Source organism: Pristiophorus japonicus, unplaced genomic scaffold, assembly GCF_044704955.1.
Source record: "Pristiophorus japonicus isolate sPriJap1 unplaced genomic scaffold, sPriJap1.hap1 HAP1_SCAFFOLD_160, whole genome shotgun sequence".
NCBI classification, from domain to species: Eukaryota; Metazoa; Chordata; class Chondrichthyes; family Pristiophoridae; genus Pristiophorus; species Pristiophorus japonicus.
Genome location: NW_027251278.1, coordinates 1,357,527 through 1,383,960, shown reverse-complemented (window position 1 = coordinate 1,383,960; position 26,434 = coordinate 1,357,527). Strand labels below are relative to the sequence as shown.

The window sequence follows — 26,434 nt, the reverse complement described above, 5'->3', positions numbered from 1 at the left end:
CTTTGACCCAGGTAAAAAGCTAGTTCTCACATGCGATGTGTCAGCGTACGGGGTCGGGTGTGTTTTGCAACATGTCAAGAGTGCGGGCAAATTACAACCTATAGCTTATGCCTCCAGATCACTTTCGCGGGCGGAGCGTGGGTACGGAATGGTGGAGAAGGAGCTCGCGTGCGTGTACGGTGTCAAAAAGATGCACCAATACCTTTTCAGGGCCAAGTTAGCGTTAGAAACCGACCACAAGCACCTCACGTCCCTCCTATCCGAGAACAAGGCAATAAACGCCAACGCCTCGGCGTGAATTTAACGGTGGGCACTCATGCTGGCGTCCTACGATTACACGATAAGGCACAGACCAGGCACAGACAACTGTGCCGACGCGCTCAGCAGGCTACCCCTGGCGACCACGGAAGGGTCTGACGAACAGGACTGTGAGATAGTCATGGCAATCAATGCCTTTGAGTCCACAGGTTCGCCCATGACGGTTCACCAAATCAGAGCCTGGACGGCCAGCGACCCCACGTTATCCCTAGTAAAAAGATGTGTCCTAATCGGTGACTGGGCAGAGGCTCGCGATGCCTGCCCCGAGGAATTAAAACCCTTTCACAGGCGCATGCATGAGCTATCACTATAAGCAGACTGCCTGATGTGGGGCAGCCGAGTAGTCATGCCTCTGCGAGGCAGAGAGGCATTTGTCCAGGAGCTCCACCGCGAGCACCCGGGGATCGTTCTCATGAAGGCCATAGCCAGATCCCACGTCTGGTGGCCTGGTATTGACGTGGACTTGGAGCTCTGCGTCCGAAGGTGCATCATTTGTGCCCAACTGAGTAATGCCCCCAGGGAGGCTCCACTGAGCCCCTGGCCCTGGCCTACCAAACCGTGGTCACGTTTGCACGTAGACTATGCGGGCCCATTCATGGGCAAAATGTTCCTCGTAGTTGTGGATGCATTTTCAAAGTGGATCGAATGCATCATTTTAAACTCGAGCACAACCTCCACCACTGTGAAGAGCCTCGCAACCATGTTTGCAACGCACGGAATCCTTGACATATTGGTCAGTGACAATGGTCCGTGCTTCACCAGCGCAGAATTCCAAGACTTTATAATTGACCACGGCATAAATTACGTCAAGACAGCACCGTTCAAACCAGCCTCCAAAGGCCAAGCGGAGAGAGAAGTGCAAATCATTAAACAAGGCATGCTTAAAATCCAAGGTCCCACGCTGCAGGGTCGCCTGTCGCGTCTGCTGCTGGCATACAGATCTCGTCCGCACTCATTGACTGGGATCCCCCCCGCGCAACTGTTGATGAAAAGGACTTTAAAAACAAGGCTCTCATTAATCCTCCCAGACATGCACAAAATAGTTGAGGCAAAGCGCCGTAAGCTGACTGAGTACCATGACTGAAATTCGAGGGGACAAAGTGTTTGTACTAAACTATGGCAGGGGTCCCAAATGGCTTGCAGGGACAGTAACGGGCAAGGAAGGAAATAGGCTACTGGTAGTACAAATGGACAATGGCCAAACCTGCCGGAGGCATGTAGACCAAGTCAAAAGCAGATTTACCAACAACACTGCGGAACCAAAGGCAGACTACAATGTGGAACTCGCACCACACCTGGTGGACAGACAGAGGGAACAACCTGAGGAAAGGGCAATCCCAACAGAGAGCCCAGGCGAGTCAACAACAATCACACCAATCGAAACAGACAGCCCAGGCGAGATACCAGCAACCACACCCAAAGAAAAACAGACACCAAGGCAAACAACTGAACCATAACTCAGACGCTCCACGCGAGACGTAGACCACCTGAGAGACTGAACCTATAAAGACAATAAGACCTTGGGGGAGGGTGATGTCATGTATCTTACATTATTATATATAACTGTATCCTAACATGCTATACATGACTGTAATAAGATATGACCTGTAACCACTAGCATACCTTACCACCAGGGGTGCACTTGCAAGAGACAGGTATATAAGGACAGGTCTCAGGCAAGTGCAGCATTCCAGAGCTGTGAAATAAAGGTGCAGGTCCAGAGTGACCTTGACTTCACTACATGCCTCGTGTGAATCTGTACTGAGGGGACAGGACTTTACAGATATAATCGGCTGCAGCGGTCCCTGGGTGAGTGAGGGTAAACTCGGGCTCCTGCTCCCGATTACTGTCGAGCGACGCTGATTGGAACGTGTGTGGAGACTGGGTTGTACAAATTATTCAAAGCTCACGGTCTACACCCTCACAACACAAACATGCAACAGAAATGGGGTGAGAATGAGCCCAGAGAGTCAACAAGGCCAGACAAAGGAAAGCTTCAGCGGCAATAGAAGATATAACAGGCTCGAGGGGCTGAATGGGCCTCCTCCTGTTCCTGCGTAACAGGCTCGAGGGGCTGAATGGCCTCCTCCTGTTCCTGCGTAACAGGCTCGAGGGGCTGAATGGCCTCCTCCTGTTCCTGTGTAACAGGCTCGAGGGGCTGAATGGCCTCCTCCTGTTCCTGCGTAACAGGCTCGAGGGGCTGAATGGCCTCCTCCTGTTCCTGTGTAACAGGCTCGAGGGGCTGAATGGGCCTCCTCCTGTTCCTGTGTAACAGGCTCGAGGGGCTGAATAGCCTCCTCCTGTTCCTGTGTAACAGGCTCGAGGGGCTGAATGGTCTCCTCCTGTTCCTGTGTAACAGGCTCGAGGGGCTGAATGGCCTCCTCCTGTTCCTGTGTAACAGGCTCGAGGGGCTGAATGGGCCTCCTCCTGTTCCTGTGTAACAGGCTCGAGGGGCTGAAGGGCCTCCTCCTGTCTGTGTTCAATTGGTCAAATGTGAATGCAGGTGAAGTAATTGGCTCTCTGCTCCAACAACTGGCGCAAAATAAGAGGCAGACACCAGCTCAAAAAATGACAGCTTTATATTTTTATACAAGTGCATCAACACATTTGTTTTTACAAAAAGAAAATGGAGAAAATAAATTCCAAGTTGCTCGAGGTGCGGACTGGGTGTGGAGAGGTGACAGGTCGGAGAGAGTTCACAGGTCGGGGGTCGTGTCGACACCACGCTGGGCGATGGACGGAAGCTCCCCCGTGAATTGGCCGCCGAGCTCCCACTGCCTCCCCGAGGGGTGGGGTCCGAGCTGGGACCAGGCAGCTGGGCGCGGAGAGCAGGCCGGATGGTCCAGACACCAGGCAGCGGCTCCTGCTCCCAGCACTGCTCCTCTGGTATGGGACGGGGGAGGTGCTGGAATGGTGGGATCGTCAAGTGCCCACCCTCCACCCCCGGCACCAGCAACACCCGCCCAATGTGGCTACAACAGGCACCGAGGGGGCTTGGCGAGGGGGCGGCCCCTGCCCCTCGGTCAGTGGTTCCTGCACCACACTGCAAGGGTCGGGTGTCGGAGCCTACATCCCACACGGTCCTGTAAACGACCCTGGCCGGGAGGCAGCTCTCTCCGGGTGGGCACAGCGTCCTCAGAGTCCCACTGTGTGCCCAGCTCAGCTGGGGCAATCGGCCTGGGAGCCCCTGAGCTGGGGGGGGGGGGGGGGCGGTGGGGGAAGTGCGATGGACAGAGAGGTGATGAGAGGGAAGAGTATGATGAGGAGGGGGCAAAGGAAGGAGAGAGAGGGCACTAGGAAGAGAGGGGTGTGGTGGGGGAGAGCGCGACGGAGAGAGAAAGAGGGAGGGAGAGATAGCGTGAGAGAGAGAGAGAGAGAGAGAGAGATGTGGGGAGGGTGATGGGGTGGGGGTGAGGGGAGAGAGGGAACACAAGGGAGAGAAGGGGAGAGAGAACGATGAGGAGGGAACGATTAGGAGGGGACGAAAGAAATGTGGGTGAGGGGGAGAGAGAGAAAGAGAGAGACGGGTGAGGGGAAGAGCGAGAGAGAGACGGTGAGGGGAAGAGCGAGAGAGAGAGAGACGGTGAGGGGAAGAGCGAGAGAGAGAGAGACGGGTGAGGGGAAGAGCGCGAGAGAGAGACGGGTGAGGGGAAGAGCGCGAGAGAGAGAGACGGGTGAGGGGAAGAGCGAGAGAGAGAGAGACGGGTGAGGGGAAGAGCGCGAGAGAGAGAGAGAGAGAGACGGGTGAGGGGAAGAGCGCGAGAGAGAGAGAGAGAGAGACGGGTGAGGGGAAGAGCGCGAGAGAAGGGCGAGGGGGAGCGAGAGAGAAGGGCGAGGGGGAGCGAGAGAGAAGGGCGAGGGGGAGCGAGAGAGAAGGGCGAGGGGAAGAGCGAGAGAGAAGGGCGAGGGGGAGCGAGACAGACGGGCGAGGGGGAGCGAGAGAGAAGGGCGAGGGGGAGCGAGAGAGAAGGGCGAGGGGGAGCGAGAGAGAAGGGCGAGGGGGAGCGAGAGAGAAGGGCGAGGGGGAGCGAGAGAGAAGGGCGAGGGGGAGCGAGAGAGAAGGGCGAGGGGGAGCGAGAGAGAAGGGCGAGGGGGAGCGAGAGAGAAGGGCGAGGGGGAGCGAGAGAGAAGGGCGAGGGGGAGCGAGAGAGAAGGGCGAGGGGGAGCGAGAGAGAAGGGCGAGGGGGAGCGAGAGAGAAGGGCGAGGGGGAGCGAGAGAGAAGGGCGAGGGGGAGCGAGAGAGAAGGGCGAGGGGAAGAGCGAGAGAGAAGGGCGAGGGGGAGCGAGAGAGAAGGGCGAGGGGGAGCGAGAGAGAAGGGCGAGGGGGAGCGAGAGAGAAGGGCGAGGGGGAGCGAGAGAGAAGGGCGAGGGGGAGCGAGAGAGAAGGGCGAGGGGGAGCGAGAGAGAAGGGCGAGGGGAAGAGCGAGAGAGAAGGGCGAGGGGAAGAGCGAGAGAGAAGGGCGAGGGGCAGAGCGAGAGAGAAGGGCGAGGGGAAGAGCGAGAGAGAAGGGCGAGGGGGAGCGAGAGAGAAGGGCGAGGGGGAGCGAGAGAGAAGGGCGAGGGGAAGAGCGAGAGAGAAGGGCGAGGGGAAGAGCGAGAGAGAAGGGCGAGGGGCAGAGCGAGAGAGAAGGGCGAGGGGAAGAGCGAGAGAGAAGGGCGAGGGGGAGCGAGAGAGAAGGGCGAGGGGGAGCGAGAGAGAAGGGCGAGGGGAAGAGCGAGAGAGAAGGGCGAGGGGAAGAGCGAGAGAGAAGGGCGAGGGGAAGAGCGAGAGAGAAGGGCGAGGGGGAGAGCGAGAGAGAAGGGCGAGGGGAAGAGCGAGAGAGAAGGGCGAGGGGAAGAGCGAGAGAGAAGGGCGAGGGGAAGAGCGAGAGAGAAGGGCGAGGGAAAGAGCGAGAGAGAGAGAGAGAGAGAGAGAGAGTGTGAGAATATATCAGCCAGGTTCCCCGGATTCCTCGCCACCCCGTGTTGTGCGAGGAGCAGGCTCGGTCATGCTATCCCTCACACACCAGCCCCAGCCCACCAGTGGGGGCGATTCCCAATCCGGTGGGGGGAAGCGGTCACGGAGTTGGGGAGGGGTTCGAGGGAAGGCAGGGGTGGGAGCAGATTAAAGATGGGGCCGGAGGAGGAATAATCCCAGTCCAGCGGGGTATGAGGGGGACAGATTGACCCCCCAGTGCTGTCAGGGGAGGGGCAACACTGGGACACGTTTGATTTCTCTGCCCCACGACTCCACACCCGGCAACGGCAGGCTTGTTTTTAAAACAAAATAATAACCACAAATGTCTCCTGGCCTGGGAGTCTCCAAGACCCAGCAGTGAACGAGACCCGATCCGGCTAAGGGTCTCGCAGCTGGTGTGAGGTATTACACGTCAGAGCACCTTTGGGTGACAGCATCCGATGCAGTCCCGTGTCACAGCACCCACAACGCACGGCAGCAAAAACAGCACCTTCTCGCCAAGGCGTCAGAAATATATTTCAGCCAGAGCACTCCATGGCCGCAGGGTTCTCGCGCCGCGCAGGAACCGGGCTGCAAAGATCCACACGAATCCGCCGGTAAACGGTGGTGTGTGTCTCTTCCCCCTCCTCCTGGTGTTCAGGTGAAGTCTCCCTCGCCTGCAGTCCCCTCCCGCACCACAAGGGGCAGCGTCCAGGGAGCTGCTTACAGTCACGGACTGAGGAAGAGGAGCTTGGTTAGCCGTGGGAGGAGAAGATGGGCCGACTGATGTTGCTGTTGGTGGTCATCGCAGTCAGCTCCCACCTGCAACGGAAAACGACAAACACTCGCATCATTCCTGCACGCCGCGTACTGAAAATCCACACGTAAACATTCATCATGGCAAAGTCCCAAAAATAAACTTTCTGCTGGCCGAATGGCCTACTCCTGCACCTATTTTCTATGTTTCTATGTTAATGAAGCATTCGAATCTCTTAAATTGATTAGACAACCATGTTCATCGACACTCCCAGTGCAGTACTGAGGGAGTGCCGCACTGTCGGAGGGGCAGTACTGAGGGAGTGCCGCACTGTCGGAGGGGCAGTACTGAGGGAGTGCTGCACTGTCGGAGGGGCAGTACTGAGGGAGTGCAGCACTGTCGGAGGGACAGTACTGAGGGAGGGCCGCACTGTCGGAGGGGAAGTACTGAGGGAGTGCCGCACTGTCGGAGGGGCAGTACTGAGGGAGTGCCGCACTGTCGGAGGGGCAGTACTGAGGGAGTGCTGCACTGTCGGAGGGGCAGTACTGAAGGAGTGCTGCACTGTCGGAGGGACAGTACTGGGGGAGTGCGGCACTGTCGGAGGGGCAGTACTGGGGGAGTGCCGCACTGTCGGAGGGGCAGTACTGGGGGAGTGCCGCACTGTCGGAGGGGCAGTACTGGGGGAGTGCCGCACTGTCGGAGGGGCAGTACTGGGGGAGTGCCGCACTGTGAGAGGGGCAGTACTGAGGGAGCGCCGCACTGTCGGAGGGGCAGTACTGGGGGAGTGCCGCACTGTGAGAGGGGCAGTACTGAGGGAGCGCCGCACTGTCGGAGGGGCAGTACTGGGGAGTGCCGCACTGTCGGAGGAACAGTACTGAGGGAGCGCTGCACTGTCGGAGGGTCAGTACTGAGGGAGTGCCGCACTGTCGGAGGGGCAGTACTGAGGGAGTGCCGCACTGTCGGAGGGGCCATCTTTCGATGAGACATTGAACCGAAAATCTGCCCTCTGAGGTGGATGTAAAAGATCCCATGGCTGTATTTCAAAGAAGAACACGAGAGTAATGTCTATCGCTCAATCAACATAACAAAAACAGATTATCTGGTCATTATCGCATTGCTGTTTGTGGGAGCTTGCTGTGTGCATGTATCTGCAGAGATTCCCACGGGGGTTTAGGGAGGGACACGGGGGGAGGGGGAGGGGTGGGGGGAACGGAGGAACGGTGGGGGGGGGGGGGGGAGAAGGCGGGGGGGGAAGGGGGGGAAACGGTGGGAGGGGGAAACGGTGGGAGGGGGAAACGGTGGGAGGGGGAAACGGTGGGAGGGGGAAACGGTGGGAGGGGGAAACGGTGGGAGGGGGAACGTTGGTTGAGGGGGGAACGGTGGTGGGAGGCGGCGGTGGTGGGGGTGAAGGGGGAATTGTGGGGGGAATGGGGGAACGAGAGGGTGGGGAGCATGGGGTGAGGGGGCACGGTGGGGGGGGGGAATGACAGACTGGGTGAGTTGGGTTATGGGGAAGTTGGGGTACAGGGGACGATAGGCTGGGGGAGTTGGGGTACATGGAACGATAGACCGGGGAGTTGGGGAATGGGGGAGTTGGGGTACAGGGGACGATAGACCGGGGCAGGGTGGGCTGGAGGGATCGAGTAATGTCCTTATATCAGAGCTCACTATGTGTACAATGTACAGCACCACCCTCCCTTCCACCCTCCTGGGGGTTCCACAGCTCACCCTCTCCCCTTGGGGGGGGGGGGGGAGGAGTCCACAGCACTGCTGTCGTCCAGGAGTGCGCCCGAAATAGGGATGACTGAACCTGGCAGCATTGCTGAGGGCTGGCCCCAGGAAGCCCATCAATTCTGGATCAGCAAATCCAGGACGAGTGCCCCAACTCCCCCAGTCTATCGTCCCCTGTACCCCAACTCCCCCAGTCTATCGTCCCCTGTACCCCAACTCCTCCAGTCTATCGTCCTCTGTACCCCAACTCCCCCAGTCTATCGTCCCCTGTACCCCAACTCCTCCAGTCTATCGTCCTCTGTACCCCAACTCCCCGGTCTATCGTCCCCTGTACCCCAACTCCCCGGTCTATCGTCCCCTGTACCCCAACTCCCCCAGTCTATCGTCCCCTGTACCCCAACTCCTCCAGTCTATCGTCCCCTGTACCCCAACTCCCCGGTCTATCGTTCCCTGTACCCCAACTCCCCGGTCTATCGTCCCCTGTACCCCAACTCCCCGGTCTATCGTTCCCTGTACCCCAACTCCCCCAGTCTATCGTCCCCTGTACCCCAACTCCCCGGTCTATCGTCCCCTGTACCCCAACTCCCCCAGTCTATCGTCCCCTGTACCCCAACTCCCCCAGTCTATCGTCCCCTGTACCCCAACTCCTCCAGTCTATCGTCCCCTGTACCCCAACTCCCCGGTCTATCGTCCCCTGTACCCCAACTCCCCCAGTCTATCGTCCCCTGTACCCCAACTCCCCCAGTCTATCGTCCCCTGTACCCCAACTCCTCCAGTCTATCGTCCCCTGTACCCCAACTCCCCGGTCTATCGTCCCCTGTACCCCAACTCCTCCAGTCTATCGTCCCCTGTACCCCAACTCCCCGGTCTATCGTCCCCTGTACCCCAACTCCTCCAGTCTATCGTCCCCTGTACCCCAACTCCCCCAGTCTATCGTTCCCTGTACCCCAACTCCTCCAGTCTATCGTCCCCTGTACCCCAACTCCCCCAGTCTATCGTTCCCTGTACCCCAACTCCTCCAGTCTATCGTCCCCTGTACCCCAACTCCCCGGTCTATCGTCCCCTGTACCCCAACTCCCTGGTCTATCGTCCCCTGTACCCCAACTCCCCGGTCTATCGTCCCCTGTACCCCAACTCCCCCAGTCTATCGTCCCCTGTACCCCAACTCCCCCAGTCTATCGTCCCCTGTACCCCAACTCCCCCAGTCTATCGTTCCCTGTACCCCAACTCCTCCAGTCTATCGTCCCCTGTACCCCAACTCCCCCAGTCTATCGTCCCCTGTACCCCAACTCCCCCAGTCTATCGTTCCCTGTACCCCAACTCCTCCAGTCTATCGTCCCCTGTACCCCAACTCCCCCAGTCTATCGTTCCCTGTACCCCAACTCCCTGGTCTATCGTCCCCTGTACCCCAACTCCTCCAGTCTATCGTCCCCTGTACCCCAACTCCCCCAGTCTATCGTTCCCTGTACCCCAACTCCCCCAGCCTATCGTCCCCTGTACCCCAACTCCCCCAGTCTATCGTCCCCTGTACCCCAACTCCCCCAGTCTATCGTCCCCTGTACCCCAACTCCCCCAGTCTATCGTCCCCTGTACCCCAACTCCCCGGTCTATCGTTCTCTGTACCCCAACTCCCCAGTCTATCGTCCCCTGTACCCCAACTCCCCCAGTCTATCGTCCCCTGTACCCCAACTCCCCGGTCTATCGTCCCCTGTACCCCAACTCCCCCAGTCTATCGTCCCCTGTACCCCAACTCCCCGGTCTATCGTCCCCTGTACCCCAACTCCCCCAGTCTATCGTCCCCTGTACCCCAACTCCCCCAGTCTATCGTCCCCTGTACCCCAACTCCCTGGTCTATCGTTCCCTGTACCCCAACTCCCCGGTCTATCGTTCCCTGTACCCCAACTCCCTGGTCTATCGTCCCCTGTACCCCAACTCCCTGGTCTATCGTTCCCTGTACCCCAACTCCCCGGTCTATCGTCCCCTGTACCCCAACTCCCCGGTCTATCGTCCCCTGTACCCCAACTCCCTGGTCTATCGTTCCCTGTACCCCAACTCTCCCAGTCTATCGTTCCCTGTACCCCAACTCCTCCAGTCTATCGTTCCCTGTACCCCAACTCCCCAGTCTATCGTTCCCTGTACCCCAACTCCCCAGTCTATCGTTCCCTGTACCCCAACTCCCCCAGTCTATCGTCCCCTGTACCCCAACTCCCTGGTCTATCGTTCCCTGTACCCCAACTCCTCCAGTCTATCGTTCCCTGTACCCCAACTCCTCCAGTCTATCGTCCCCTGTACCCCAACTCCCCGGTCTATCGTTCCCTGTACCCCAACTCCCCGGTCTATCGTCCCCTGTACCCCAACTCCCTGGTCTATCGTCCCCTGTACCCCAACTCCCCCAGTCTATCGTCCCCTGTACCCCGATTGGACAGTTTGTCCAGACCCGTTGATCATTTTTAAACACATCTCCAGGCAGCAGAGTCCTGGAGAACAGGAGCAAACGAGAATGAACTTGCCTGATGTCGTGCGGGAGCACGGACTGGTCTAAGCTGTACTGAATCACCGCCAGTTTGCATAAAGTCTTCAGACTTGGACCTGCCAAACAATGAAACAAACCCTTCAAATGGTCCTCGTCAGCGTTATTACACACTACTCTAACACACTGGGCGATCATTATACTGCACAGAATCCCAGAGTAATTACACTCTCCTCACCCCATCCCCCACCTTCAACACTCACTCCCTCCACCACCGGCGCCCCCTGGCTGCAGTGTGCACCATCTACACGATGCACTGCAGCAACTCGCCAAGGCTTCTTCGGCAGCACCTCCCAAACCCACGACCTCTACCGCCTAGAAGGACAAGGGCAGCAGGCTCATGGGAACACCATCACCTCCACGTTCCCCTCCCAGTCACACACCATCCCAACTTGGAAATATATCGGCCGTTCCTTCATCGTCGCTGGGTCACAACCCTGGAACTCCCTCCCTAACAGCACTGTGGGAGCACCTTCACCACACGGACTGCAGCGGTTCAAGAAGGCAGCTCACCACCACCTTCTCAAGGGCAATAAATGCCGGCCTCTCTCCAAGGCCAATATATCCTCCCTAAGGTGTGGTACCCAGAACTGCTCACAGTGCTCCAGGTGTGGTCTAACCAGGGCTTTGTACAGCTGCAGCATAACTTCTACCCTCTTGTATTCTGGGCCTCTAGATATAAAAGCCAGCATTACATTAGCCTTTCTGATTATTTTCTGTACCTCTTCACGATATTTTAATGATCTGTGTACCTGAACCTCCCAAGTCTTTTTGGACCCCACTACTTTTATCTTTTCACCATTTAGAAAGTGTCCTGTTCTATCCCTTTTAGGTCCAAAGTGGATGACCTCACACTTGCCTACATTGAATTCCATTTGCTACTGTTCTGCCCATTCACTTAACCTAGCAATATCCCATTGTAATTTTATCTAGCCATCTACACTGCCTCTATGCCGCCTATCTTTGTGTCGCCAGAAAACTTGGATAAGTGGCTCTCTATCCCATCATCCAAGTCATTAATAAATACGGTGAATAGCTGAGGCCCCAACACAGATCCCTGCGGGACACCACTAGTCACATCCTGCCGACAGGAACACCCGCTCATTATCCCCACTGCCTGTCTCCTGTCGCTCAGCCAATTTCATAACCCGGTCAATAATTTGCCCTCAATTCCGTGGGCTACTACCATAGTTTATTTGAATTTCCAGATGGCATTCGATAAGGTGCCACATAAAAGGTTACTGCGCGAGATAAAAGTACACGGGGTTGGGGTTAATATATTAGCATGGATAGAGGATTGGCTAACTAACAGAAAACAGAGAGTTGGGATAAATGGGTAATTTTCCAGTTGCCAACCAGTAACTAGTGAGGTGCCGCAGGGATCAGTGCTGGGTCCTCAACTATTTACAATTTATATTAATGACTTGGATGAAGGGACTGAGTGTAATGTGGCCAAGTTTGCTGATGATACAAAGATGGGCGGAAAAGTAAATTGTGAGGAGGACACAAAAAATCTACAAAGGGATATAGACAGGCTAAGTGAGTGGGCAAACATTTGGCAGATGGAGTATAATGTGGGAAAATGTGAGGTTATCCACTTTGGCAGAAAAAAATAGAAAAGCAAATTAAAATTTAAATGGAGAAAAATTGCAAAGTGCTGCTGTACAGAGAGACCTGGGGGTCCTTTGCATTAAACACAAAAAGTGAGTATGCAGGTACAGCAAGTGATCAGGCAGCCCAATGTAATGTTGGCCTTTATTGCAAGGGGGATAGAGTATAAAAGCAGAGAAGTCCTGCTACAACTGTACAGGATATTGGTGAGGCCACACCTGGAGTACTGCGTACAGTTTTGGTCTCCGTATTTAAGGAGGGATATACTTGCATTGGAGGCTGTTCAGAGAAGGTTCACTCGGTTGATTCCGGAGATGAGGGGGTTGACTTATGAAGAAAGGTTGCATCTATATTCATTGGAGTTCAGAAGAATGAGAGGTGATCTTATCGAAACATACAAGATAATGAGGGGGCTTGACAAGATGGATGTAGAGAGGATATTTCCACTTGTAGGGGAAACTAAAACTAGGGAACAGAGTCTCAGAATAAGGGGCCGCCCATTTAAAACTGAGATGAGGAGGAATTTCTTCTCAGAAGGTTGTAAATCTGTGGAATTCTCTGCCCCAGAGAGCTGTGGAGGCTGGATCATTGAATACATTTAAGGCGGTGATAGATAGATGTTTGAGCGATAAGGGAGTAAAGGGTTATGGGGAGCGGGCAGGGAAGTGGAGCTGAGCCCATGATCAGATCAGCCATGATCTTATTGAATGGCGGAGCAGGCTCGAGGGGCCAAATGGCTGACTCCTGCTCCTGTTTCTTATGTTCGTAACATTGTCTTATGCGGGACTTTATTAAATGCCTTCTGGAAGTCCATATAAATAACATCCATAGACATTCCCCTGTCCACTACTTTAGTCACATCCTCAAAAAATACCATCAGGTTTGTCAGGCATGACCTGCCTTTCACAATCCATGCTGGCTCTGTCTGCTCAACTAAAAATGTTCAGTGTTCAGTCACTCTTTGCTTAATTATAGACTAGTAATTTCCCGACTGATGTTAGGCTAACCGCGCTATAATTCCCTGCTTTCCCCCTCTCACCATTCTTAAATAGCGGAGTGGCGTGTGCAAGTTTCCAATCTAAAGGGATGGCTCCTGAATCGAGAGAAGTTTGGTAGATTATAGTTGGGGCATCTGCAACGTGCTCACCTACTGAACACTGGCCAGAGCAGTGATGCTGACAGGTGCTGTGACACATGCGTTACTGAGCCAACATACGATAGGCGGACACTGGGCCCTGCGCCCCTCCCAGTGCCCCACACTCCGGCCTCTGCCCGTGAGCTGGTGTGAACGACAGGTATGTAAGGTAACAGTACCCTCCCCCCCCCCCCCCCCCCCCCCCCACCTTTCTGTAACATCATTATCACCCATACAAGCCACACCCCAAACTGGAGGTAACAATTAACTCACATATAAGGCACACCCCCAACACACACACATGATTTGCCTCTTTCTCGGAGGAGTGCAGCCTATATGCGAGTTATCGCTCCACACAGAAACAGAGAGCAAAGAAAAGGCTTACGTACTGAAATCCAGGATGTACAGGTCTGAGTGATCCATCAGGTTAAACTCATCCCCCATTCCTTGCTCTGGGCATGGGCTATGGAGGAGAGAGAGAGACATTAGTGCAACCGGTGGTGAGGGACAGGGGGAGAGAGAGGCAGGGAACAAGGGGAAGGGGCAGGGATGGGTACCAGGCGAGGGGCAGGTATGAGGGGGGGCAGGGAGAGGGGCGCAGGGAGAGGGGCAGGGCCCATGTCCTTTAGCAGAGTGAGCATTGGTACCAAGCAGGTGGACTTGCTCCACTTATCTTTTCACTTTTCTCTTCAAACATTAACTTTGGAATCTCTTTCTACCTTTCGTTTCTCTCCCACGACTAGTTGGCAGTCAGCCCACGTCACATTAACGGAGGCAGGAAGTAAGCATCTGCTCGGTGATAAGCTAATTGCCTCGACTCACGATACAGCAACATCCCTCTTGTTACGGGATATTGTTCACTTGCTATTTACTCTCAGCTCGTCTCTCCGGGGTTGTGTGTTTGAGCCCCAAGCCCGGCACGGGAGCACATGGACTAGGCTGACACAGTGGGTCAGTACTGAGGGAGTACTGCACTGTCGGAGGGGCAGTACTGAGGGAGTGCTACACTGTCGGAGGGGCAGTACTGAGGGAGTGCTACACTGTCGGAGGGGCAGTACTGAGGGAGTGCTACACTGTCGGAGGGGCAGTACTGAGGGAGTGCTGCACTGTCGGAGGGGCAGTACTGAGGGAGTGCTGCACTGTCGGAGGGGCAGTACTGAGAGAGTGCTGCACTGTCGGAGGAGCAGTACTGATGGGGGGCTGCACTGTCGGAGGAGCAGCACTGATGGGGGGCTGCACTGTCGGAGGGGCAGTACTGACGGAGTGTCGCACTGTTGGAGGGGCAGTACTGAGGAAGCGCTGCACTCTTGGGGAGGGGGGGCAGTACTGAGGGAGCCCTGCACTGTGGGAGGGGCAGTACTGAGGGAGCGCCGTACTGTCGGAGCGGCAGTACTGAGGGAGTGCCACACTGTCGGAGGGGCAGTACTGAGGGAGTGCTGCACTGTCGGAGGGGCAGTACTGAGGGAGTGCTGCACTGTCGGAGGGGCAGTACTGAGGGAGCGCTGCACTGTCGGAGGGGCAGTACTGAGGGAGTGCTGCACTGTCGGAGGGGCAGTACTGAGGGAGTGCCGCACTGTTGGAGGGGCAGTACTGAGGGAGCCCTGCACTGTGGGAGGGGCAGTACTGAGGGAGCGACGCACTGTCGGAGGGGCAGTACTGAGGGAGTGCCGCACTGTTGGAGGGGCAGTACTGAGGGAGTGCTGCACTGTCGGAGGGGCAGTACTGAGGGAGTGCCGCACTGTTGGAGGGGCAGTACTGAGGGAGTGCCGCACTGTCGGAGGGGCAGTACTGAGGGAGCGCTGCACTGTGGGAGGGGCAGTACTGAGGGAGTGCTGCACTGTCGGAGGGGCAGTACTGAGGGGGGGCCGTACTGCCACTATCGCCCGGGGATACCATACCCTGAGTGAGCAGAGTGCTCTCAGTAACCCTGTGGCCTGTATTTCTGTCATGCAATGGTTCGTCAGTGACGCAGGAAATAATGTACGAGGTGAGTGAGCTAAAATAATGCACTTGCCAGTGATGGACTGCATCTGGTTGGGTCACTGTGGCCCAGGCTATCTTATCTTTGAATATTAAACAACCAATGTCACAGGAAGCCCACTGAGTGCTTTAAAACACACGCACTCCATCACAGGCGCTGCATTGAGACGGAGGAATCGCTGCAACACCACATCAATCAGAGAGGGTGTTTAATTCCACCACTCGTTGCCTCAAGATGGAAACAGGTCACAGAATCAAAGAAATTTACAGCATGGAAGGAGGCCATTCGGCCCATCGTGTCCGTGCCGGCCGATAAAGATATCCGGCCTAATCCCACTTCCCAGCTCTGGGTCCGTAGCCCTGCAGGTTACAGCACTTCAGGGGCACATCCAGGTACTGTTTAAATGTGGTGAGGGTTTCTGCCTCTACCACCCTTTCAGGCCGTGAGTTCCAGACCCCCACCTCCCTCTGGGTGAAATTTCCCCTCAAGTCCCCTCTAAACCTCCTTTAAATCTACGCCCCCTGGATATTGACCTGCTGAGTGAAATAGATCCTTCCTATCCACTCTATCTAGGCCCCTCATAATTTTATACACCTCAATTAAATCTCCCTTCTGCCTCCAAAGAAAACTAACCCAGCCTATCCAATCTTTCCTGATAGCTAAAATTCTCCAGTCCCGGCAACATCTCCAGTCCTGGTAAGTCTCCGCTGTACCCGCTCACCTGTAATTCTAACTGTGATTGTACAACGGTTACTGCACAGACAGAGGCCATTCGGCCCATCGAGCCCGTGCCCACTCTCTGCAACAGCACCTCAGCCAGTCCCACTCCCCCGCCCTTTCCCCGTAATTTATTTCCTTCAGGTACTTATCCAACTCCCTTTTGAAAGCCACGATTGAGTCTGCCCCCACCACCCTCTCAGGCCGTGCATTCCAGATCCTAACCACTCGCTGCGTAAAATCGTTTTCCCTCATGTCGCCTTAAATCTGTGTCCTCTGGTTCCCGACCCTTCCACCAATGGGAACAGTTTCTCTCTCTCTACTCTGTCCAGATCCCTCATGATTTTGAACACCTCGATCAAATCTCCTCTCAACCTTCTCTGCTCCAAGGAGAACAATCCCAGCTTCTCCAGTCTATCCACGTCACTGAAGTCCCTCATCCCTGGAACCATTCTCGGAAATCTCCTCTGCTCCCTCTCTAAGGCCCTCACATCCTTCCTAAAGTGCGGGGCCCAGAATTGGACACAATACTCCAGTTGGGGCCGAACCAGTGTTTTATACAGGTCCATCATCATCTCCCCGCTTTTGTACTCTGTGCCTCTATTTATGAAGCCCAGGATCCAGATAGCTTTCTCAACCTGCCCTGACACCTTCAGCGATTTGTGCACATATACCCCCAGGTCTCTCTGTTCACGCACCCCCTTTAGGATTGTACCCTTTAGTTTATATTTCCTCTCCTCATTCTTTCTACCAAAATGTATCACTTTGCACTTTTCTGCGTTAAATTGCATCTCCCACGTGCCCGCCCATCCCACCAGCCTGTCTGTGTCTTCCTGAAGTCTATCACTACCCTCCTCACTGTTCACTATACTTCCGAGTTTTGTGTCATCTGCAAATTGTGAAATTGTGCCCCGTACACCCACATCCAAGTCATTAATATATATCAGGAAAAGCAGTGGTCCCAGTACCGACCCCTGGGGAACACCACTGTATACCTTCCTCAGTCCCAGAAACAACCATTCACCACCACTCTCTGTACAGCTTGCAGTGCCCCTCACTCCCAGCACTCATTCCATGACCCAGGCAGTCAATGCCAATGGCAAATCTGCCCAGCCATCACCGTTCCCGACTCCTTCCTCGGCCGAGATCCAGACACGTGCACTTTCCCGCACGGGATGGGGAGGTCACTGGATGGTGTTCGGGAGCAGAGATCCAGTCACCCCCCACCCCCTCCCCCGGGTGTGGGTGTGAGAGGGCGATGAGGAGGGGAACGAGTTGGGACACGCCAACCACTGTCCCAAGAACCGCAAACAGAGACTGGTTTTCGAAGAAGAGCAGAGGAGTTATGTTCGGTGTCCTGGGGCCAATATTTATCCCTCAATCAACATCGCTAAAACAGATTATCTGGGTCATTATCACATTGCTGTTTGTGGGAGCTTGCTGTGTGCACAATTTGGCTGCCGCGTTTCCCACATTACAACAGTGACTGACAACACTTCAAAAAATACTTAAGCAAAATACTGCGGATGCTGGAATTCTGAAATAAAAACAGAAAATGCTGGAAATAGTCAGTAGGTCAGACAGCATCAGAACTGCTGAAAGGTCACCGACCTGAAACGTTAACTCTGTTTCTCTCTCCAGACGCTGCCTGACCCGCTGAGTATTTCCAGCATTCTCTGTTTTTACTTCAAAAGTACTTCATTGGCTGTAAAGCACTTTGGCATGACCTGAGGTTGCGAAAGGCGCTATAGAAATGCAAGTTCTTTGTCTGTTTTGGGTATAACCCCAGCACCAGGACTTTAATTCGGGCACTCTCCAGATGCTGCTGGTTCCCCACGGCAGTTCATTTTCTCGGTTAGATTCGTACTGCCACGATTGAGATTGGCTAACACAGCCTGGAGCAGGACCTCGGCCCAACAGCTTAGGGTCTGCGTAGGGCCATGTACTGCACAGGGACTGTGTGCACACAGTAGGCCACTCGGGAACTTGGAGACCCTGTGATACACAGCCTCTACGATACACTCAGTCTCCCAACGACAAGCATGGTCAGCTGGCCAGTCGACTGAAGAGTTAGACCTTTGGCTGTGTGCTGTGTTTGAGGTCACCTCACCGCAGTTTTACCCGTCTTCACAAAGTGAAAATATCCAGATAAAGTCAATGCGCTGGCTAGTCTCAGCCAAGGGGGAGCAGGGAGAGAGAGAGAGAGGAGGGGGAGTGAGAGAGTGTGAGAGGGAGAGAGAAGAGGGAGCGAGAGAGAGAGAGACGAGGGGGAGTGGGAGAGCAAGACAGAGAGAGCGAGAGAGAGAGGGAGAGAAAAGGGAGCAAGAGAGAGAGAGAAAAGAGGGGGAATGGGAGACAGGACTAAGAGAGAGAGAGAGAGAGAGAGAAGGGGGAGCGGGAGAGAGCGAGAGAGAGAGAGGCGAGAGAGAGGAGAGAGCAAGATAGAGAGAACGAGAGAGAGAGAAAAGGGAGCAGGAGAGAGAGAAAGAAAAGAGGGAGAGCGGGGGAAGAGAGAGAGAAAAGAGGGGGAGTGGGAGAGCAGGACAAAGAGAGAGAGAGAGAGAGAGAGAGAGAAGGGTGACATGAATTAATGAGACTGTACATACTGATGAGAGGGGGAGAGCGAGAGATCACACAACGTCACGGGGGGGCAGTGGGCTGGTATACCGCCGTTTGTGCAGCATCATTGTCGGACTGTGGATTTCCCCGTTCCTGCGCAAGGAATACAGAGATACAGGTTGAGGTCTGTGGTACCCCCAGGGTCTGTGGCTGTTAACTGAGTGAAGAGCGCTGGCCATCACAGCCAAGTACACAAACACTGCTTGGGTCCCGCAGCCTCCCGCCAGCAGCCCGTTAAAGGCTGCGTACGTGTAAGCTCTGCCGATCAGATGCACTGTGACTGTGAGCTCCCCCTAAATCACGACGCACAGGACTGGGCGCCATGTGCTCAGAGCGAGAGAATGCTGAACACACACAGGCGGGGTTTTACGACGGTGTGATGGGCAAGGGGGGGGGGGCGGGGGGCCCTGGGAGCATCAGTCCACTGCATGTTGTAAGTCAGAGTGTCGTGAGGGCCGGGAAATGCTCAGGAGCCGGTGTGCAGCCTCCGCACAAAGTGGCTGAGCTTCAGTTTGAAAAGCAACGTGACTGAGATCCGGAAAGCACTTCTCAGAAGCTGCTTCTGGTTTTGTGCAGAGGAAAGGGGTAAGTGGGGGTAACGGAACGGCAAAGCAGGAGCAACACAGATTAATCCTCCCACAAAACCAAATCCACACTCGCACTGCCATGGGGAACACAAGCTTAGGAGAAAACCATTTCAAAAAGATTTGCATTTCTGTAGCGCCTTACACGACCTCAGGATGTCCCAAAATGCTCTCCAGCCAATGAAGTACTTTTGAAACGCAGCAGACAATTTGCACACAGCAAAATACCACAAACAGCAATGTTTTACTGATGCTGCTCGAGGGATAAATATTGGCGGGGACACCGGGGAAAACACACCTGCTCTGCTTCAAATAGTGCCGTGGGATCTTTCATATCCACCTCGGTTTAACGTCTCATCCCTCAGTACTGCCCCTCCGACAGTGCAGCGCTCCCTCAGTACTGCCCCTCTGACAGCACTCGCTCAGTACTGCCCCTCCAACAGCGCGGCGCTCCCTCAGTACTGTCCCTCCGACAGCGCGGCGCTCCCTCAGTACTGCCCCTCCGACAGCGCGGCGCTCCCTCAGTACTGCCCCTCCGACAGCGCGGCGCTCCCTCTTTACTGCCCCTCCGACAGTGCGGCGCTCCCTCAGTACTGCCCCTCCGACAGTGTAGCACTCCCTCAGTACTGCTTCTCCGATAGTGCGGCGCTCCCTCAGTACTGCCCCTCCGACAGCGCGGCGCTCCTTCAGTACTGTCCCTCCGACAGCACTCGCTCAGTACTGCCCCTCCGACAGTGCGGCGCTCCCTCAGTACTGCCCCTCCGACAGTGCAGCACTCCCTCAGTACTGCCCCTCCGACAGTGCGGCGCTCCCTCAGTACTGCCCCTCTGACAGCACTCGCTCAGTACTGCCCCTCCGACAGCGCGGCGCTCCCTCAGTACTGTCCCTCCGACAGTGCGGCGCTCCCTCAGTACTGCCCCTCCGACAGCGCGGCGCTCCCTCAGTACTGCCCCTCTGACAGCACTCGCTCAGTACTGCCCCTCCGACAGTGCGGCGCTCCCTCAGTACTGCCCCTCTGACAGCACTCGCTCAGTACTGCCCCTCCGACAGTGCGGCACTCCCTCGGTACTGCCCCTCCGACAGCGCGGCGCTCCCTCAGTACTGTCCCTCCGACAGCGCGGCGCTCCCTCAGTACTGCCCCTCCGACAGCGTAGCACTCCCTCAGTACTGCCCCTCCGACAGCGCGGTGCTCCCTCAGTACTGCCCCTCCGACAGCGCGGCGCTCCCTCAGTACTGCCCCTCCGACAGCGCGGCGCTCCCTCAGTACTGCCCCTCCGACAGTGCGGCGCTCCCTCAGTACTGCCCCTCCGACAGTGTAGCACTCCCTCAGTACTGCCCCTCCGACAGCGCGGCGCTCCCTCAGTACTGCCCCTCCGACAGCGCGGCGCTCCCTCAGTACTGCCCCTCCGACAGCGCGGCGCTCCCTCAGTACTGCCCCTCCGACAGCGCGGCGCTCCCTCAGTACTGCCCCTCCGACAGCACTCGCTCAGTACTGCCCCTCCGACAGCACTCGCTCAGTACTGCCCCTCCGACAGCACTCGCTCAGTACTGCCCCTCCGACAGCACTCGCTCAGTACTGCCCCTCTGGTGCTTTTGCCAATCACTGTGAATCTATGCCCTACAGTTACTGACCCTCCAGCCACTGGAAACAGTCTCTCTCTATTTACTCTATCAAAACACCTCATGATTTTGAACATTATTACATCTCTGCTCTGATCATTATATTAAAACAAATCTCCCTGATGTCGAAAAGCTACATGTGTGTTGATATAGCACCTACAATGCAGAGAAGCACCCCGGGACTTCACAGAGCATCCAGGACAGACCAACTCGCTTCCGATGACAAATCACTCCCGTAAACACTAACCTGCCTGTCCCCTTTTCAGACACTGTGTATCTGACATTATCTGTTTTTTAAAAATATAATCACAGACGTCAGCTCTCAATGTTATTAGCCTCGCACCTGGAGAAGGCATTTGGAGTCAACGAGCCCCCAGAGAGCTGTCCTTCCGCCCCCCCCCCGCCCCACACACCCCCCTAACAGGGCAGGTCAGTGCAATGGGGCATGCTTCGGTTTAAACCGTGACTGTTTCACATCAACAGCAGAGGTGTCGGGGGAGTAACGGAGACACCAGATACTTGCTGCAATCTCCATTACTGCTGTCAGGAAAAACTCACGGTTGGGCTGGGGGTGGGGAGAGCGCGACAGAGAGAGGGAGGGAGGGGGCAGGAAATGGAAAATACACTTGTGATGTTAAGCAGATGGCGTGTGGCCCAATAGGTCCCGTCTACTGAGAATACTTCACCCTGCGCGGTGTCTCCTTTCTCCGAAGCTACACGTTGCCCCTCCTCCGATTCCCAATCGCGTTCACCCAGCGCGTTCCAGCGCCAACGCACGCCCTCTGCGCCCGTCCCCCCACCCAGGACTGGCACACGTCCCCTTCTGGTGCCGACACGACGCGCACATTTCACCAACCCCGGGACAAGCTGGACCGGACATGACACAGTGGCAGAGTCCGCGTGGTGGGGTGGGATCTGGACGCACTGCGCTGGTCGCGATGGGGTGAGTTTGTTCCAGGAGCGCTGCTCTGCTCCAATGGCTAGGCACTGAGCGCCGCCGGACTGCTTCGATGGAGAGAGCTGCCCGATCGTGTCACTCGCCACAACCCACACACACACACACACACACACACACACACGTTCCCCCCGGGAGGGGCGGCTGGACAGCACGGGGGGGTGGGGCGCGCGGAGGAGTAGGACCATCGCCGGTATTGCTGTTCCTAGACCAGGGCACTGAGACCTGCTCCAGTACCCCCTCCCACCACCTCAGCCCGGACCACAAGATATCAGTGAACTGGTCAGGTTAACATTGGCAAATGGAATTGAATCCGGAGAACACAAGAAATAGGGGCAGGAGTAGGCCATACGGCCCCTCGAGCCTGCTCCGCCATTTAATACGATCATGGCTGATCCGATCATGGACTCAGGTCCACTTCCCCGCCCGCTCCCCATAACCCCTTATTCCCTTATCGGATAAGAAGTGTGAGGTAATGCATTTGGGGAGGGCTAACAAGGTACAGGAATACACATTAAATGGTAGGGCACTGAGAAGCGTAGAGGAACAGAGGGACCTGGGAGTTGCAGGTCCACAGATCCCTGAAGGTAGCAGGCCAGGTAGATAAGGTGGTTAAGAAGGCATACGGAATACTTGCCTTTATTAGCCGAGGCTTGGAATACAAGAGCAGGGAGGTTATGCTTGAACTGTATAAAATTCTGGTTAGGTCACAGCTGGAGTACTGCGTGCAGTTCTGGTCACATTACAGGAAGGATGTGATTGCACTGGAGAGGGTACAGAGGAGATTTATGAGGTTGTTGCCGGGAGTGGAGAATTTTAGCTATGAGGAAAGATTGGAAAGGCTGGGGTTATTTTCTTTGGAACAGAGGAGGCTGAGGGGAGACCTGATTGAGGTGTATAAAATGATGAGGGGCCTGGATAGAGTGGATAGGAAGGACCTGTTACCCTTGGCAGAGGGGGAGCTGTGTCTCGGTTCCTTCGGTGTTTCTCTGTCTCACCGCTCGGATCCCAGACGCCTTGCTGTGTGTGTGTGTGTGTGTGTGTGTGTCCTTTCTTTACCCCGCTCGGAGGAACTGCAGTCTGCTTTGGAACAATCCCACTGCTCCCTTTCCACAATCAGGCCGGGATCTGAGTGAACAAATCCCCAAGTGGCTCAGAAAGCCCTCTTCAAATCCCACCGAGGCCTCAACAGGATGTACGCGCTGTCAAACAGGCTGAACCACGGGTAAGCTGACACCAAACTAATCACTTTCAAATTCTCGCCTGCTTCAGCTGGCTGAGCCTCGTGCTGCCAGCCGGGGTCAGAGGTCAGAGCCCGCACAACCAACTCTCTCAATCCGTACCACCCACCGCTCTCAACCCAGTAACTGGAGGAGCCACCTCAGTTCCATGCCCTCACACATTCTGGCCTCCGGCGTATCCAGTGTCTCCATCACTCCACCACTGGCTGGCCGTACCTTCAGTTGCCGAGGCCTCCACTTACATAAGAACATAAGAAATAGGAGCAGGAATCAGCCATACGGCCCCTCGAGCCTGCTCCGCCATTCAATACGATCATGGCTGATCTGATCATGGACTCAGTTCCTCTTCCCTGCCCGCTCCCATAACCCTTTACTCCCTTATCGCTCAAACATCTGTCTATCACCGCCTTAAATATATTCAATGACCCAGCCTCCACAGCTCTCTGGGACAGAGAATTCCATAGATCTACAACACTCAGAGAAAAAATTCTTCCTCGTCTCAGTTTTAAATGGGCGGCCCCTTATTCTGAGACTATGCCCCCTCGTTTTAGCTGCTCCTATATCGGAAATATCCTCTCTGCAACCACCTTGTCGAGCCCCCTCATTATCTTGTATGTTTCAATAAGATCACCTCTTATTCTTCTAAACTCCAATGTGTATAGGCCCAACCGTCTCAACCTATCTTCATAAGTCAACCGCCTCATCTCTGGAATCAACCGAGTGAACCTTCGCTGAACACTGTCGGAGGGGCAGTACTGAGGGAGTGCTGCACTGTCGGAGGGACAGCATTGAAGGAGTGCTGCACTGTCGGAGGGGCGGTACTGAGGGAGTGCTGCACTGTCGGAGGGGCAGTACTGAGGGAGTGCTGCACTGTCGGAGGGGCGGTACTGAGGGAGCGCCGCACTGTCGGAGGGGCGGTACTGAGGGAGCGCCGCACTGTCGGAGGGGCAGTACTGAGGGAGTGCTGCACTGTCGGAGGGGCAGTACTGAGGGAGCGCTGCACTGTCGGAGGGGCAGCACTGAAGGAGCGCCGCACTGTCGGAGGGGCAGCATTGAGGGAGCGCCGCACTGCACTGTTGGAGGGGCAGTACTGAGGGAGTGCTGCACTGTCGGAGGGGCAGCACTGAGGGAGCGCCGCACTGTCAGAGGGGCAGCACTGAGGGAGCGCCGCACTGTCGGAGGGGCAGTACTGAGGGAGTGCTGCACTGCACTGTCAGAGGGGTAGCACTGAGGGAGCGCCGCACTGCACTGTCAGAGGGGTAGCACTGAGGGAGCGCCGCACTGTCAGAGGGGTAGCACTGAGGGAGCGCTGCACTGTCAGAGGGGCAGTACTGAGGGAGCGCCGCACTGCACTGTCAGAGGGGCAGCACTGAGGGAGCGCCGCACTGCACTGTCAGAGGGGCAGCACTGAGGGAGCGCCGCACTGTCAGAGGGGCAGCACTGAGGGAGTGCCGCACTGCACTGTCAGAGGGGCAGCACTGAGGGAGCGCTGCACTGTCCTGGGGCCAATATTTATCCCACAACCAACATCACAAACAGATTATTGGGTCATGATCATGTTGCTGTTTGTGGGAGCTTGCTGTGCACAAGTTGGCCGCTGCGTTTCCCACATTACAACAGTGACCACAATCCATTGTCTGCTAAGGGTTATGGGATGTCCCGAGGTTATGAAAACCAACAAAAAATAATCTACCGATGTTGGTCTTGAATTCTCTAACTGACCCCCAGCATCCACAGGGTTTTGGGGGAGAGAGTTCCAGATTCCCACTGCCCTTGGTGTGAAGAAGTGTTTCCTGATCTCACTCCTAAGGCCTGGCTCTAATTTTGAGGTTCTGCCCCCTCGTCCTGGGAAAGGTATGTTCCTCGCAGGCACATAAGAATTAGGAGCAGGAGTCGGCCATTCGGCCCCTCGAGCCGCTCCGCCATTCAATAAGATCATGGCTGATCTTCAACGTTCCTGTCCCATCGCCATATCACTTGATTCCCTTAATATCCAACAATCGATCGATCTCGAAAATAACCACAAATTGCATTTATATAGCGCCTTTAACGTGGTGGAACATCCCGAGGTGCTTCACAGGAATGCTATACTCAACGACTGAGCCTCCACAGGCCTCTGGGGCAGAGAATTCCAGAGATTCATCCCCCTCAGTGAAGAAATTTCTCCCCATCTCAGTCCTAAATGGCCGAGCCCTTATCCTGAGACTGTGACCCCTGGTTCCAGACTCCCCAGCCCAGGGGGAAACATCCTCCCTGCATCTACCCTCTCAAGCCCTGTAAGAATGTTGTGTGTTTCAATGAGATCACCTCTCATTCTTCTAAACTCTGGAGAATATCGGCCTAGTCTGCTCAATCTCTCCTCATAGGACAATCCTCCATCCCAGGAATCAGTCTGGTGAACCTTCGCTGCACTCCCTCTATAGCAAGTATATCCTTCCTTAGGTAAGGAGACCGACACTGTACACAATACTCCCGGTGTGGTCTCACCAGGGCCCGATATAATTGCAGTAAGACATCTTTACTCTTATATTCAAATCCTCCTGTAATAAAGGCCCACATACCATTTGCTTTCTGAATTGCTTGCTGTACCTGCCTGTTAACTTTCAGTGACTGGTGTACAAGGACACCCAGGTCCCTCTGAACACCAACGTTTCCCAATCTCTCACCGTTTAAAAAATATTTGGCTTTTCTATTTTTCCTACCCCAGTGGGTAACTTCACATTTCTCACAGTCAATACAGACGGCAATGTTGGGAGGGATCTGACAGAGATTCTCAGCAGAGGCTCATCCCGTCAGGGCAGCATTGCTGAATAGCACAGTCTCTGCACCAGGGACAGAAGGCTGGCCTGATGTGGAAGCAGAGCCCGTGTGTGTAGTTAGCCCCCCCCACCCCCAGCTTCCTTATCAACATGGACACTGCTCCGCCTCAGTGATACTCTGCCTTATCTCCGGTCAGATACACCAGGTGCTGACCAGCCCACCCGTGGGGAGGGAGGGAGGGAGGGAGGGGCCGACACTTTTTTCCGCTCCAGCTTCAGGAAACGTTTAACCCTTAAAAAGAAACTCTGCACGAGCAGCACGCGGCTTAAAGCGGTGAATCTGGTCAACAGATCGTTCCCTCTAACGTTCCCCTCACTCTCAGCACAGCAAGGCCTGGTGAGTGCAAAACGCTGGCACAGGAGGAGGCCATTCAGCCCCTCAGGCATGTTACACAGGAACAGGCCATTCAGCCCCTCGGGCCTGTTACACAGGGACAGGAGGCCCATTCAGCCTCTCGAGCCTGTTACACAGGGACAGGAGGCCCATTCAGCCTCTCGAGCCTGTTACACAGGGACAGGCCATTCAGCCCCTCGAGCCTGTTACACAGGGACAGGCCATTCAGCCCCTCGAGCCTGTTACACAGGAACAGGCCATTCAGCCCCTCGAGCCTGTTACACAGGGACAGGAGGAGGCCCATTCAGCCCCTCGAGCCTGTTACACAGGGACAGGCCATTCAGCCTCTCGAGCCTGTTACACAGGGACAGGAGGAGGCCCATTCAGCCCCTCGAGCCTGTTACACAGGGACAGGAGGAGGCCATTCAGCCTCTCGAGCCTGTTACACAGGGACAGGAGGAGGCCCATTCAGCCCCTCGAGCCTGTTACACAGGGACAGGAGGCCCATTCAGCCTCTCGAGCCTGTTACACAGGGACAGGAGGCCA

At 55.7% G+C, this 26,434-nt stretch overlaps 1 protein-coding gene across 2 annotated transcripts in view; it reads right to left on the bottom strand.

Moving 5' to 3' along the window:
* Positions 1 to 4,667: 4,667 nt before the first annotated feature.
* klhdc3 (kelch domain containing 3) overlaps positions 4,668 to 26,434 on the bottom strand; it is a 113,547-nt gene continuing 91,780 nt past the window's right edge. For both annotated transcript variants that reach the window (XM_070870685.1, XM_070870686.1), the window contains exons 9-11: positions 13,408 to 13,481; positions 10,253 to 10,331; positions 4,668 to 6,076 (exon numbers count right to left, since the gene is read on the bottom strand). In XM_070870685.1, coding sequence (XP_070726786.1) covers positions 6,010 to 6,076; positions 10,253 to 10,331; positions 13,408 to 13,481 — 220 coding nt within the window. In that variant the 3' untranslated portion in view covers positions 4,668 to 6,009. The remainder of the gene's footprint in view (positions 6,077 to 10,252; positions 10,332 to 13,407; positions 13,482 to 26,434) is intronic.